Source organism: Heptranchias perlo, chromosome 42 (assembly GCF_035084215.1).
Source record: "Heptranchias perlo isolate sHepPer1 chromosome 42, sHepPer1.hap1, whole genome shotgun sequence".
NCBI classification, from domain to species: Eukaryota; Metazoa; Chordata; class Chondrichthyes; order Hexanchiformes; family Hexanchidae; genus Heptranchias; species Heptranchias perlo.
Window position 1 is genome coordinate 5,239,796 of NC_090366.1, and position 15,336 is coordinate 5,255,131.

The 15,336-nt window shown below is 46.2% G+C and overlaps 1 protein-coding gene across 1 annotated transcript; it reads left to right on the plus strand.

Annotated features, from left to right (window-relative positions):
* Positions 1–7,588: 7,588 nt before the first annotated feature.
* Positions 7,589–15,033, plus strand: LOC137306116 (probable G-protein coupled receptor 139). The gene is made up of 2 exons (XM_067975177.1): positions 7,589–7,688; positions 14,132–15,033. The coding sequence occupies exons 1-2, from the start codon at positions 7,589–7,591 to the stop codon at positions 15,031–15,033; spliced, it is 1,002 nt and encodes a 333-aa protein (XP_067831278.1).
* Positions 15,034–15,336: the final 303 nt, after the last annotated feature.

Consider the following 15,336-nt stretch of genomic DNA (forward strand, 5'->3'; position numbering starts at 1 on the left):
TTGGATATTGATAATGTAGGTGAGGTCAGTGATAGGTCGGTGTTGGATATTGACAGTGTAGGTGAGGTCAGTGATGTGAGTGTTGGATATTGACAGTGTAGGTGAGGTCAGTGACAGGTCGGTGTTGGATATTGACAGTGCAGGTGAGGTCAGTGATGTGAGTGTTGGATATTGACAGTGTCGGTGAGGTCAGTAATGTATCTGTGTTGGATATTGACAGTGTCGGTGAGGTCAGTAATGTGCCCGTTTTCGATATTGACAGTGTAGGTGAGGTCAGTGATGTGTGTGTGTTGGATATTGACAGGGTCGAGGCTGAGCGGATGTTTCCCCTGACTGGAGAGTCGAGAACTTGGGGGCATCGTCTCAGGATAAGGGGTCGGTCATTTAAGACTAAGATGAGGAGGAATTTCTTCACTCAGAGGGTTGTGAATCTTTGGAATTCTCCACCCCAGAGGACTGTGGATGCTCAGTCACTGAGGCTGAGATGGATAAATTTCTGGACTCTCAGTGAATCAAGGGATATGGGGATTGGGCGGGAAAGTGGAGTTGAGGTCGAAGAATGGTGGAGCAGGCTCGAGGGGCCGAATGGCCTGCTCCTGCTTCTATTCCTTCTGTTCTTGTGTCAGTGTTGTGTCTGAGTTGGATGAAAGTGCAGGTGAGGTCAGTGTTACGGACTCTCTGTCTGTTTCTCTCTGTCTCTCTTTCTATCTGTCTGTCTCTCTTTGTCCCTCTGTCACCTTTATTTCCCTTTCTCTTTTTATCTCTCTCTCTCCCTTTCTCTGTCTTTCTCTTTGTCTCTCTCATTCTCCATCTCACTGTTTCTGTCTCTCTCTCTGTCTGTCTCTATCCTCCTCTCTCTATCCCTCTCTCTCTATCCCTCTCTCTCACTGTTTCTGTCTCACTTTCTCTCTGTCTGTCTGTCTCTATCCCTCACTCTCTTTCTATCCCTCTCACCCTCGCTGTGTCTGTGTCTCTGTCTCTCTCTCTGTCTGTCTCTATCCCCCTCTCTCTGTCTCTATCCCTCAATCTCTCTCTCTCTGTCTATCCCCCCTCACTCTCTCTCTCTCTCTCTGGTGTATCGGTACCTTGATGTGGTCCAGCAGCTCCTGTCCTTTTGCTGGCGATTTCCTATTTTACCGCAGCAGTTCTACACTGCCCAATCTCTCTCTCTCTCTGTGTCTCTATCCCTCACTCTCTCTGTCTCAGTCTCTCTCTCTCCCCCCTCTCTCTCTCTGTCACGATCCCTCTCTCTCTCTGTATTGCTATCCCTCTCTCTCTCTGTATCGCTATCCCTCTCTCTCTCTGTCTCTCTCCCTCTTTCTCTATCCCTCTCTCTCTCTCTGTCTCTATCCCCCTCTCTCTGTCACGATCCCTCTCTCTCACTCTCTCTGTCTCAGTCTCTCTCTGTCTCTATCCCTCACTCTCTCTGTCTCTATCCCTCTTTCTCTATCCCTCTATCTCTCTGTGTCTCTATCCCTCTCTCTCTGTCACGATCCCTCTCGCTCTCTCACTCTCTCTGTCTCAGTCTCTCTCTGTCTCTATCCCTCACTCTCTATCCCTTTCTCTCTGTCTCAGTCTCTCTCTGTCTCTATGCCCCTCTCTCTGGCACGATCCCTCTCTCTCACTCTCTCTGTCTCAGTCTCTCTCTGTCTCTATCCCTCACTCTCTCTGTCTCTATCCCTCTTTCTCTATCCCCCCATCTCTCTGTGTCTCGATCCCTCTCTCTCTGTCACGATCCCTCTCTGTCACTCTCTCTGTCTCAGTCTCTCTCTGTCTCTATCCCTCACTCTCTATCCCTTTCTCTCTGTCTCAGTCTCTCTCTGTCTCTATCCCTCTGTCTCACTCTCTCTGTCTCAGTCTCTCTCCGTCTCTATCCCTCACTCTCTCTGTCTCAGTTTCTCTTTCTCTATCCCCCCTCTCTCACTCTCTCTTTTTCAGTCTCTCTCTGTCTCTATCCCTCTCTCTCTGTCTCAGTCTCTCTCTGTCTCTATCCCCCTCTCTCTCTCTGTCTCTATCCCTCTCTCTCTCTCTCTTTATCCCGCTCTCTCTTTGTCTCTATCCCTCACTCTCTCTGTCTCAGTTTCTCTCTCTCTATCCCTCTCTCCGTCTCAGTCTCTCTCTGTCTCTATCCCTCTCTCTCTCTATCCCTCTCTCTCTGTCTCTATCCCTCTCTCTCTCTGTATCTCTATCCCTCTCTCTCTCTCTATCCCCCCTCTCTCTCTCTCTATCCCCCCCTCTCTCTCTATCCCCCTCTCTTTCTCTATCCCGCCCCTCTCTCTCTCTCTCCCCCCTCTCTCTCTCTATCCCCCCCTCTCTCTCTCTCTATCTATCTCTCTCTGTCTCTCTGGTTTGTAATGGTCCCTGTGTGCTGGCAGTGTGTTTCAGTGTCTCTGTTAATGTTTCCCTATTTGCCGCTGTTTTCTATCTTTTCACGGATGAGCCCTGACTGTGGACTTTCCAACAGATGCTGCCAACATCGGCTTGCAGATTTCAGGAGCCGGGCTGTGTTCAAACATCATGTTTTTGTGATCCAGTCACCAATCACCGTGTAATTCTTACCGCTTCGCATTTCCACCTTTAATGGTGAAACGGGCAGTTAAACGAGTCGGTTGATCAGCTGAATGTACAAGATTATCAGGCGGTGTTTAATTGACAGGAATTTAATGACTGGATTTCGCAAGATTCCCCATCTGTTGTACACTCATTGAAATATCATGTTGCACAATCCTCTTGACAGCACTTCCCAATCTGCTGTGTGCAACTGACTGTAAGGAACATGATGTAATCCCCCCCCTCCCTCTCCCCGCATCGCGGGGGTTTCATCCTCTCTAGAAATAGGAGCTCTCCTCAATGCATCGTGTGAGAGGGGGTGGGGGTGGGAGTGGGACTGGGAGTGACTGGGACTGGGACTAGGAGCGAGAGGCCGCAGCACAACCGACTGACGCTATGGACTATAGACTGTTGATGAGGATTGTCTACCCCATCATTGCTGCTGTTTCTATCCCAGGTAAGTGACTGTGTTGCTGCTGTTGCTGATAATGTAAGATTGTGCTCTTCACCTGTTTGTCCTATTTGTGACATCAGTTCAACCAATGCCACATTTCCCATGTTCACTCCACTCCTTTACACAAAGGATACTAATGGGAATCTCCAGTGTAAGTGCCGCTGCCCCGCGGATCTGTCTGACAAACTCTGATCCGGACCGCGCCCTCGCTCCAGATGACAGGTTTGTGACTGGGTCTGAGCTCCGCACTGACTGCAGAAAAACGGATCCTCACACATGCACTTTCTGTTCAGTCTGTGCCGGTCACTTGTTCCACCTGTTTCAGCTTCGCGCATCCTGCTTTCCCGCTCTGTTCTAGTTTAATGCAATAACTGGAAGCCACAGATTGCAATAACATCAGACAGATTCGATTATATCGCCATTCATTGCTTTCAAACTGTTTAATATTGTGATTAACGGGCGTTGCTCGGGTTATATTGAGCAGTGTGGATTGACTGAGCTCCTCCCATCTCTCGCTCTCTGTCTCTGTCTGACTCTCTCACTCTCTCTCCTTCTCTGTGTGTGTGTGTGTGTGTGTGTGTGTATCTCTGTCTCGCTTTCTGTCTCTCTCTCTCTCTCTGCCTCTGTCTGTCTCTCTGTCTCCCTTTCTATGTTTCACTCTCTATCTCTTTCTTTGTCTGTCTGTCTGTCTCGCTCTCTGCTTCTCTTTTTCTCTCTCTCTCACTCTCTCCATTTCACTCTGTCTCTCTCGCTCTTTTCTCTCTCTCTCTCATTCTCACCATTTCACTCTTTCTCTGAATCGCTCTCTGTCTCTCTTTCTATTTTTCCCTCTCTCCTCTGAGTTCACTGCCCTCCTATCCTCCCTTAATCTCTCCCTCCATATAAACTCCTTTACCCATATTCAGTCACCCTCTCGACCTTGCCATCTCACGTGGAGTCTCTCCTCCCATCACGGATAAGGCCATCTCTGATAACTTATTTGTAACCCTCTCCACCCACATCCCCTTTCACCCTCCCAACCCCACTCCCTTCAGTGTTTCCCCCGGAAAAAAAACTCTCCCTCAAATCACTTACAACGGCACTTTCAAATTCCCAACTCTTTCACCCTCCATTCACCACGACATTTCTGCAACGACCGATCTGCTCAATCACACCCTCACCTCCACCTTTGGTGCCCTTGTCCCCATTAAAACCATTATTCTGTCTCACCCTGGTCGTTCCCCCCTCTCCCCCCGCCCCCGGTACGGCCCCCATCTCCAGTACCTTAAGTCCAAGGGACGCAGACATGAACGTTTATGGTGGGCGACTGATTTAACCATTTATCGCCAGATCTCTCTGTTCCAATATTCCTTTTAGAGTTGAGCCCTCTAGTTTATTTTGCCTCTCCTCGTTCTTCCTACTGAAATGTACCACTTCGCATTTTACTGCATGAAATTTCATGCACTGCCACATGTCTATCTGTGCCCTCAGATCATCTGCCTTATTCACTATACTTCTTGGCACCAGGGAGGCAACATATATCCTGGAGTCACGTCAATGGCCGCAGAAACGCCTGTGTGCTCCCCTAACTGCAGAAACGCCTGTGTGCTCCCCTAACTGCAGAACCGCCTGTGTGCTCCCCGAACTACAGAATCCCCGATCACTATTGCTCTCCTGATTCAGGGCTCAGTACCAGGTCCCTTGCTTTTTGTGGTATATATTAATGATTTGGACTTAAATGTAGGGGGCATGATTAAGAAGTTTGTAGATGATACACAAAATGCCAGTGTGGTTGATCGTGAGGAGGAAAGCTGGAGACTGCAGGAAGATATCAATGGACTGGTCAGATGGGCAGAAAAGTGGCAAATGGAATTCATTCCAGAGAAATGTGAGGTAATGCATTTGGGGAGGGCAAACAAGGCAAGGGAATACACAATAAATGGGAGGATACTGAGAGGTGTAGAGGAAGTGAGGGACCTTAGAGTGCATGTCCACAGATCCCTGAAGATAGCAGAACAGATCGATAAGGTGGTGAAGAAGGCAAATGGAATGCTTTACTTTATTAGCCAAAGCAGAGAATATAAGAGCAGGGAGGTTATTCTAGAACTGTATAAAACATTAGTTAGGCCACAGCTTGTGTTCTGTGTACAGTTCTTGTCACCACATTACAGGAAAGATGTAATTGCACTGGAGAGAGTACAGAAGAGATTTACGAGGATGTTGCCGGGACTGGAGAATTTTAGCTATGAGGAAAGATTGGAGAGGCTGGGGTTGTTCTCTTTGGAACAGAGGAGGCTGAGGGGCGATTTAATTGAGGTGCACAAAATGATGAGGGGCCTGGATAGAGTGGATATGGAGGACCTATTTCCCTTAGCAGGAAGGTCAATAACCAGGGGTCATAGATTTAAAGTGATTGGTAGAAGGATTAGAGGGAGCGGATGAAAAATTCTTTCACCAGACGGTGGTGGAGGTCTGGAACTCACTGCCTGAGAGGGTGGGAGAGGCAGAAACCATCAACTCATTTCAAAATTACCTGGATGTGCACCTGAAGTGCTGTAACCTGCAGGGCTACGGACCAAGTGCTGGAAAGTAGGATTAGGCTGGGTGGCTCATTTTCGGCCGGCGCAGACACAATGGGCCGAATGGCCTCCTTCTGTGCTGTAAATTTTCTCTGACTCTCTGCTATCTCTTCCCTAACTTCTTTTAAGATGCTCCGATGCAAACTATCTGGACCAGGGGTTTTATCCTCTCTAACCTTGATAATTTTGTCAATTTCCTCCCCCAATTCTATCTTAAATATCTTTATATATTTTCCGATCTCTTCTTCTAATGTCATCTCCACCTCGCTGGTAAATACTGAAGCAAAGTGACTATTCAATATTTCTGCCATTTCGCTGTTAATACCTGTGAATTGATCTTGTGCGTCCGTTACTGGCTCTGTCCCGATCCTGACCTTTTGTTATTTATGTGTTCGAATAATATTTTACTATTACTTTTTATATTCCTTGATAATTTAATTTCGTAGTTCCTCTTTACTTTCCTAATTGTTTCTTGACTTCTTTAATAACCTCTTCAGATTCCCTTTTGTCGTTCTCTCCTGTATTCTCAATGTCCTCAGTGTATGTGTTTCTCTTTAGTGTCAATTTTACCCTTATCTCTTTATTTATCAATGGTGTTTCATTACTGGGTGGATTGTTCTTGTTTTTTTTGAGGAATATGTTTCTCATGAACTCTACTGGTCACTGTTTTAAGTATTTCCCACTGCTGTTCTATCTCTTTGTCTGTCAAAAACATTTTGCACTTTACCTTCCCGAGTTCCATTGTCCTACCCTCAAAATTAGCTTTCTTTCCAATCCATTACTTTGGTCTTTGTCTTACTTATGTCTTTCTCAGTCGTTACTTTAAACGTTAAGTTATGATCACTATTGCCGAGATGTCCCCTTCACTTACTTCTCTTATCGGTTCCGGTTCATTTCCTGTTGCTGGATCCAGCAGTGATTCCTTTTGTTGGGTTCCTCACATACTCGGTAAGAAAGTAGTCCTGTACTCACTGTTCAAACTCCATTTATGTTTCTCCTGTTTATTTGAGGGGAGTTGAAATCTCCCATGATTAATTATTTGATTTTTTAAAACTCATTTCATAGATTTGTCTCCATATTTCTTCCTCCACTTCCCTTCCACTATTAGGTGACCTGTAGAATATCCCCATTAATGTGATCGATCCCTTCTTATCCTTTGTCTCAATCCATATGGATTATGTTTCTGACTTAATATCAGTTATGTCCCATTTTGCTACTGCCATTCTGTTGTCTGATTAATACAGCTACCCCACGTCCCCTGCTTCCTTCCCTCGCCTTTCTAAATATGTTCTATCCTGCAATATTTAACTGCGGTCCTATTCTTTGTGTAGCCATGTTTCAGTTATCCCGACTACACCCGGCTCCTCACAATGAATTAGTACCTCCAGTTCCCCCGTTATGTTTCAGAAGCTGTCCACATTGCTGTGCAGGCAATTTAATTTGTTTTTACTCATTGTTCCCCTCACTTTATTTTTAACAGTCATTTTCTACTGATGTCCTACAACTGCATGGTACAAAATAAGGGGAGTGCAGCAACAGAGAGACCTTTGAGTGAACGTGCACAAATCTTTTCAGGAGGCAGGACAAGTTTATAAGGCTGTTAAAAAAGCATACGGGATCCTTGGCTTTATAAACAGGGACATAAGATATAAAAGCAAGGAAGTTAAGCTAAACCTTTCCAAAACACTGGTTAGGCTTCAGCTGCAGTATTGTGTCCAATTCTGGGCACCACACTTTAGGAAGGATGTCAAGACCTCAGAGAGGGTGCAGAAGAGATTGACTAGAATGGTACCAGGGATGAGGGACTTCAGTTATGTGGAGAGACTGGAGAAGCTGGGGTTGTTCTCCTTGGAGCAGAGAAGCTAGAGGGGAGATTTGATCGAGGTGTTCAAAATCACGAAGGGTTCAGATGAAGTAATTAAAGAGAAACTGTTCCCATTGGCGGAAGGGTTAAGAACTAGAGGACATAGATTTAAGGTGATTGACAAAAGAACCAAAGGTGACATGAGGAAAAACCCAAAGCGACATGGACCTTTTGCTCCAGGAGGCAGCCACACCCCTTAGGTTAAACACTTTAGAATTGACAGGTGGTCTGGGACAGGATGGAGTGACTGCGAGTGAGGCAGGTACCGGGATCCAGAAGGTAGTATTGCAGGAGCCTCAGTCCCTGCGCTTGTCCAATAGCTTTAAGGTTCTTGCAACCCTTGTGGACAAGTGTGGGGACCGCGGGGAGGACGAGCAAACTGACCACGTCACCATGGTACAGGAAGCCGTTCAAGTGGGAGGAGTAAAAAGGAAGGTGTTTGTAGTAGGCGACAGTATAGTTAGGGGGCTTAGACACTGTTCTCTACAGCCAGGAGCATGAGCCCCGAAGGCGATGTTGCCTACCCGGTGTCAGGCTAAAGGACACCTCCTCCGAGCTGGAGAAGAACTTGGAGTGGGAGGGGGTGGATCCAGTTGTCGTGGTCCATGTTGGTACCAACAACATAGATTGCACTTAGAAAAAGGTTTTGCTGAGAGTTTGAGCAGTTAGGGACTAAATTAAAAAGCAGAAACACAAAGGTGATAATCTCTGGATTATTACCTGAGCCACGAGCAAATTGGCACAGGGTCAATAGAATCAGGGAGATGAATGCGTGGCTCACAGATTGGAGTGGGAGAAGTGGGTTTCGATTCGTGGGGCACTGGCACCAGGACTGGGGAAAGAGGGAGCTGTTCCGTTGGGACGGACTACACCTGAACCATGCTGGGACCAGAGTTCGAGCGAATCAAATTTCCAGGGAGGTAGACAGGGCTTTAAACTAAATTGGGGAGGGGGAGGGTGAGGGGGGAGGGAGGGAGGGAGAGGGGGAGGGGGGAGGGGGGAGAGAAATCGAGACTGCTAAAGAGAAAAGAAAAAGAAGCAGTGCAGGCAAGTGATTGGGGTAAGGATCACCAGATTGTGTCAGGAAGGGACAGAGCATACAAACAAAAGACAACAAATAGGGTCCGGGTAAGAAAAAATGGTAATAAGACAAATAGGGCCACAGTACAAAAATGTTAAGATGTCCAAAAATGTTGAAAAGACAAATCTAAAGGCACTGTATCTGAATGCAATGCACGAAGAATTCGTAATAAGGTAGATGAATTAACAGCGCAAATAGATGTTAACGGACACGATAGAATTGCCATTGCACAGACATGGCCTCAGGGTGACCAAGGCTGGGAGCTGAATATCCAAGGGTATTCGATATTTATGAAGGAAAGGCAAAAAGGAAAAGGAGGTGGGGTGGCGTTGTTAGTAAAGGATGAAATCAGAGCAATAATAAGAAAGGATATTGGCTCAGAAAATCAAGATGTGGAATCAGTCTGGGTGGAGTTAAGAAGCACCAAGGGGCAGAAAACACTGGTGGGAAGTTGTCTATAGGCCTCCAAACAATAGTTGTGATGTAGGGGACGGCATCAAACTCGAAATTAGAGATGCACGTAACAAGGGTACTAAAGTCATCATGGATTACTTTAATCTGCACATCGACTGGCCAAACCAAATTAGCAATAATACTGCGGAGGAGGAATTCCTGGAGTGTGTACGAGATGGTTTTTTAGACCAATACATTGAGGAGCCAACCAGGGAACAGGCTATCCTAGATTGGGTATTGTGCAATGAGAAGGGGTTAATTAATAATCTTGTTGTGCGGGGTCCTTTAGGGAAGAGTGACCATAACATGATAGAATTCTTCATTAAGATGGAAAGTGAAGTCCAATCCGAAACTAGGGTCCAAAATCTAAACAAAGGAAACTACGAAGGTATGAGGAGTGAGTTGGCTATGATAGATTGGGAAGCTGCATTAAAAGGCATCACGGTGGATAAGTTATACATTCCTTTCTGGTTCAAAAATACAAAAGGAAAAGCGGCCCAACAGTGGCTAACAAAAGAAATTAAGGGTAGTATTAGATCCTAAGAGGATTAATATAAAGTTGCCAGAAAAAGTGGCAAGCCTGAGGATTGGGAGCAGTTTAGAATTCAGCAAAAAAGGACCAAGAGATTGATTCAGAGGGGGAAATAGAGTAAACTTGCAAGGAACATAAAAGTTGTCTGTAAAAGCTTCTACCAGTATGTAAAAAGAAAAAAGATTAGTGAAGACAAATGTAGATCCCTTACAGTCAGAAACAGGAGAATTTATAATGGGGAACAAGGAAATGGCAGAGTAATTAAAAAAATACTTTGGTTCTGTGTTCATGGAAGAGGACACAAATAACTTCCCAGAAATGCCAGGGAACCAAGGGTCTAGTGAGAAGGTGGAATTAAAGGAAACTAATATTCGTAAAAAAAAAATGCTGGCGAAATTAATGGGACTGAAAGCCGATAAATCCCCAGGGCCTGATAATCTGCATCCCAGAATAGTAAAAGAGGTAGCCATGGAAATAGTGGATGCATTAGTTGTCATCTTCCAAAATTCGATAGATTATGAAACAGTTCCTGCAGATTGGAGGATGGCAAATGTAACCCCACTATTTAAAAAAGGAGGGAGAGAAAACAGGGAACTACAGACCGGTTAACCTAACATCAGTCGTGGCGAAAATGCTAGAGTCTATTATGAAGGATGTGATAATAGCACATTTAGAAAATATCAACGGGATTAAACAAAGTCAACATGGATTTATGAAAGGGAAATCATGTTTGACAAACCGACTGGAGTTTTTTTGAGGATGTAACTCGTAGAATAGATAGGGGAAAACCAGTGGATGTGATATATTTGGATTTTCAGAAGACCTTTGATAATGTCCCACATAAGAGGTTAGTGTGAAAAATTAAAGCACATGGGATTGGTGGTAATATACTGGCATGGATTGAAAATTGGTTAACAGACAGGAAGCAGAGAATAGGAATAAATGGGTGTTTTTCAGGGTGGCAGGCGGTGACTAGTGGGGTACAGCAGGGATCAGTGCTTGGGCCTCAGCTAGTCACAATATATATCAATGATTTGGATGATGAGTGGGATCATCAGTTGTGAGGAAGATGCAAAGAGGCTTCAAGGCGATTTAGACAAGTTCAGTGAGTGGGCAAATACTTGGCAGATGCAGTATAACGTGGATAAATGTGAAGTTATCCATTTCAGAAGGAAAAACAGAAAGGCAGAGTATTATTTAAATGGTGATAGATTGGGAAATGTTGATGTACAAAGGGACCTGGGCGTCCTTGTACACCAGTCACTGAAAGCAAACATGCAGGTGCAGCAAGCAGTTAGGAAGGCAAATGGTATGTTGGCCATCATTGCAAGAGGATTTGAGTACAGGAGCGAGGATGACTTACTGCAAATATACAGTGCCTTGGTGAGACCACACCTGGAGTATTGTGTGCAGTTTTGGTCTCCTGACCTAAGAAAGGATATACTTGCCATAGAGGGAGTGCAGCGAAGGTTCACCAGACTGATTCCTGGGATGGCAGGACTGTCGTATGAGGAGAGATTGGGTCGTCTCGGTCTGTATTCTCGAATTTAGATGAATGAGGGGGGATCTCATTGAAACATATAAAATTCTGACAGGGCTAGACAGACTGGATGCAGGGAGGATGTTTCCCCTGGCTGGGGGGTCCAGAACGAGGGGTCACAGTCTCAGGATATAGGGTCGGACATTTAGGACTGAGATGAGGAGAAATTTCTTCACTCAGAGGGTGGTGAACCTGTGGAATTCTCTACCACAGAAGGCTGTGGAGGCCAAGTCACTGAATATATTTAAGAAGGAGACAGATAGATTTCTAGACACAAAAGGCATCAAGGGATATGGGGAGAGAGCGCAGGAATATGGTATTGAGATAGAGGATCAGCCATGATCATATTGAATGGCGGAGCAGGCTCGAAGGGCCGAATGGCCTACTCCTGCTCCTATTTTCTATGTTTCTATTTGTTAGCATTGTCCAGGTCTGTGGATCGGTATCCATTTGATAGCACTGCCAAAATCCAGAGATCAGTCATTGCTTGATAGCACTGGCCAGGACATAGAATCATTAAAAAAATAAGGCACAGAAGGAGGCCATTCGGCCCATCGTGCCTGGCCAGCTGAGAAACGAGCCACCCAGCCGAATCCCACTTTCCTGCATTTGGTCCGTAGCCCTGCAGGTCACGGCTCTTCAGGTGCACATCCAGTTATTTTTAAAAATGAGTTGAGGGTTTCTGCCTCTACCACCCTCTCAGGCAGTGAGTTCCAGAACCCCACCACCCTCTGGTAGAAGGATTAGAGCAGAAATGAGGGGAAAAAAATTCACCCAATCACTTTAAATCTATGCCCCCGAGTTAATGACCCCTCCGCTAAGGGAAATGGGTCCTTCCTATCCAGTCTATCTAGGCCCCTCATAATTTTATACACCTGAATCAAATCTCCCCTCAGCCTCCTCTGTTCCAAGGAAAATAACCCCAGCCGATCCAATCTGTCATCATGGCTAAAATTCTCCAGTCCTGGCAACATCCTCTTAAATCTCCTCTGCAACCTCTCCAGTGAAATTACATCCTTTCTGTAATGTGGTGACCAGAACTGTGCGCAGTACTCAAGTTGTGGCCGAACCAGTGTTTTTAGAGTTCCAGCATAAAATTCCTGCTTCTAAATTCTATGCCTCGGCTAATAAAGGAAAGTATCCCGTATGCCTTCTCAACCACCTTATCAACCTGTCTTGCTGCCTTCAGGGATCTGTGGACCTGCACTCCAAGGTCCCTCACTTCCTCTACACCTCTCAGTATCCTCCCATTCATTGTGTATTCCCTTGCCTTGTTTGCCCTCCCCAAATGCAGTACCTCACACTTCTCCGGATTGAATTCCATTTGCCACTTTTCTGCCCATCTGACCAGTCCTTGCTATCAGCCACACGGCCTATCTTTGTGTCGTCTGCAAATTTCTTAATCACGCCCCCTACGTTAAAGTCCAAACCGTTAATGTAGACCACAAAAAGCAAAGGCCCTCGTACCGAGCCCTGCGGTACTCCACTGGAAACAGCCTTCCAATCGCAAAAACACCCGTCAGCCATTACCATTTGCTGACTGTCACTGAGCTAATTTTGGATCCAATTTGCCACATTCCCTTGGATCCCATGGGCTTTTACTTTTTTGACCAATCTGCCATGTGGGACATTAGATGAGTCTCCATTTGATAGCACGTCCAGGCCGGGAGTTCAGTGTCCATTTCAAATCACTGTCCAGGTCCGATCAGTGTCCATTTGATAGACTACCCGGTCTGAAGGTCGGACAGGTTGCACCTCAACAGAGCTGGGACTAATGTCCTCTCAGGGAAATTCACAAGTGCTGGGGGGAGAGGGTTTAAACTAATGTGGCAGAGGGATGGGCACCAAAGAGAATACGAGGAGGTCTAAGACTGGTTTGCAGTGCATGTGTGTAAACGCACGAAGAGTGGTACATAAGGTCGGTGAGCTTCAGGCACAAATAACCACATTGGGAATATGGTGTAGTGGCGATAACGGAGACCAGGCTCATAAAAGGGCAGGATTGGGTACTAAATATTCCTGGATAAAAGGTGTTCAGGAAAGATAGGGAAGGAATGAAAGGAGGTGGTGGCAATTATACACATTGTTGGGCAGATGCCAATGTTGTAGGTGCACTGGAACAGTTTGGCTCGAGGCGTGGCTAGTTCTGGAGCACAATCTTCAGCACTGCAGTCGGGATGTTGTCGGGGCCCATAGCCTTTGCTGTATCCAGTACACTCAGCTGTTTCTTGATATCACGTGGAGTGAATCGAATTGGCTGAAGACTGGCATATCGGGAGGAGGCTGAACTGGATCATCCACTCGGCACTTCTGACTGAAGATGGTTGAAACGCCTTGTCTTTTGCATTCACATGGTGGACTCTGCCATCGTTGAGGATGGGGATGTTCACGGTGCATCCTCCTCCCGTTAGTTGATTAAATGTCAGGAGTGTGATGGAATACTCTCCACTTACCTGGATGAGTGCAGCTCGAACAACATTCAAGAAGCTCGACACCATCCAGGACAAAGCAGCCCGCTTGATTGGCACCCCATCCACCACCCGAAACATTCACTCCCTTCACCACCGGCGCACCATGGCTGCAGCGTGTACCATCCACAGGATGCACTGCAGCAACTCGCCAAGGCTTCTTCGACAGCACCTCCCAAACCTGCGTCCTCTACCACCTAGAAGGAGAAGAGCAGCAGGCACATGGGAACAACACCACCTGCACGTTCCCCTCCAATTCACACACCATCCCGACTTGGAAATATATCGCCGTTCCTTCATCGTCGCTGGGTCAAAATCCTGGAACTCCCTTCCGAACAGCACTGTGGGAGAACCTTCACCACACAGACTGCAGCAGTTCAAGAAGGCGGCTCACAACCACCTTCTCAAGGGCAATTCGGGATGGGCAATAAATGCCGGCCTCGCCAGCAACGCCCACATCCCATGAACGAATAAATTTTAAAAAAGGGATGGCACTGCCCAGGTCTGGGGTTCAGTCTCCATTTGCGAAACACAGTAAGCTCAGTATAAATTCCTCACAAAATCCTGTCCAATCTTTGTTGCCAATCTGATGAGTGATTTTCCTGATCTTTTTTGTTCCAATTTCTCCCAGTTAACCTGCTGGTGATCCTGATCTTATCCCGGGGAAAGTGTGGTCTGTCTCGATGCATCTCCTGTTACCTGGTGTCCATGGCAGCGGCTGATCTAACCGTTATCCTCACTGCTGTGATACTGGACCGTATTGTCACCCTTTATTTCATTGATATATTCACAGAGAGCATTACCATGTGTGGTCTCGGTGAATGCCTCACTCATGCAGCCACAGACTGTTCTGTCTGGTTCACCGTGGCTTTCACCTTTGATCGATTTGTGGCCATTTGTTGCCAGAAGCTGAAAACGAAATATTGCACCGCGAGAACAGCGACTGTGGTTCTGGGAACAGTGAGTGTGTTGAGCTGTTTGAAGAACATCCCTTGGTATTTTCGATATGAAGTTTTCTATCTTTTTTCCATGCCGATATATTGCCTGGTGAGGTGGAGCTACTACACCTCACCCGTGTGGAAAGCATTCGACTACTTTCATCGTGCGTTAACCCCACTGCTCCCGTTCGTGCTGATTCTGCTCCTCAACGCTCTGACGGTGAGACACATTTTACTGGCGAGTCGAGTACGCAGGGGGCTCCGGGGGAAGCGTGATCGGGAGAATCACAAGGATACAGAGATGGAGAACCGCAGGAAATCCTTCGTTCTGCTCTTCAGCATATCTGCAAGCTTCATACTGCTGTGGATGACACAAGCTGTGTACACCATCCACGAACGGATTGTGTTAAATCACGTCACTGATCTATTCTTCGGCAACCGCCTTCCAGACTTCGGATACATCGGGCCGATACTGCAACTCCTCAGTTCCTGCAGTAACACCTGCATCTACGTCGTGACTCAGACCAAAGTCAGACAGGAGTTTAAAACTGTGCTCACTTATCCCTTTGTTCTGATTCTCCAGTTGGTTAAATAAAGCCAAGAGCTGACCGCTCTCCTGCACGAGAAGTGACATTGTTTCACATTCCATCCCATAAATCCCATCCCATAAATCCCATCCCAGCTCCTGTTACTGGAGACACAAAACATCACAGAAACTATTGGAATCATGTGGCATTTTAAAGCAAATCCAACAATACCTGGCTTTGAACTCACTTGACGCTGACTGACAGCATTGTGAACAATTGTTGAGCAGGATTCTCAGCTTGAATGGAAATTTTAATCTTTGATCAGAAACAATTATGCAAAAAGAGACACGTAAGATTTACACTCAGTGTCA

Coding starts and splice junctions, on each gene's coding strand:
- LOC137306116 (XM_067975177.1), top strand. CDS start 7,589: ATGGACCTTTTGCTCCAGGAGGCAGCCACACCCCTTAGGTTAAACACT. Junction 7,689..14,131: donor AGTGACTGCGAGTGAGGCAG/GTACCGGGATCC, acceptor AATTTCTCCCAG/TTAACCTGCTGGTGATCCTG.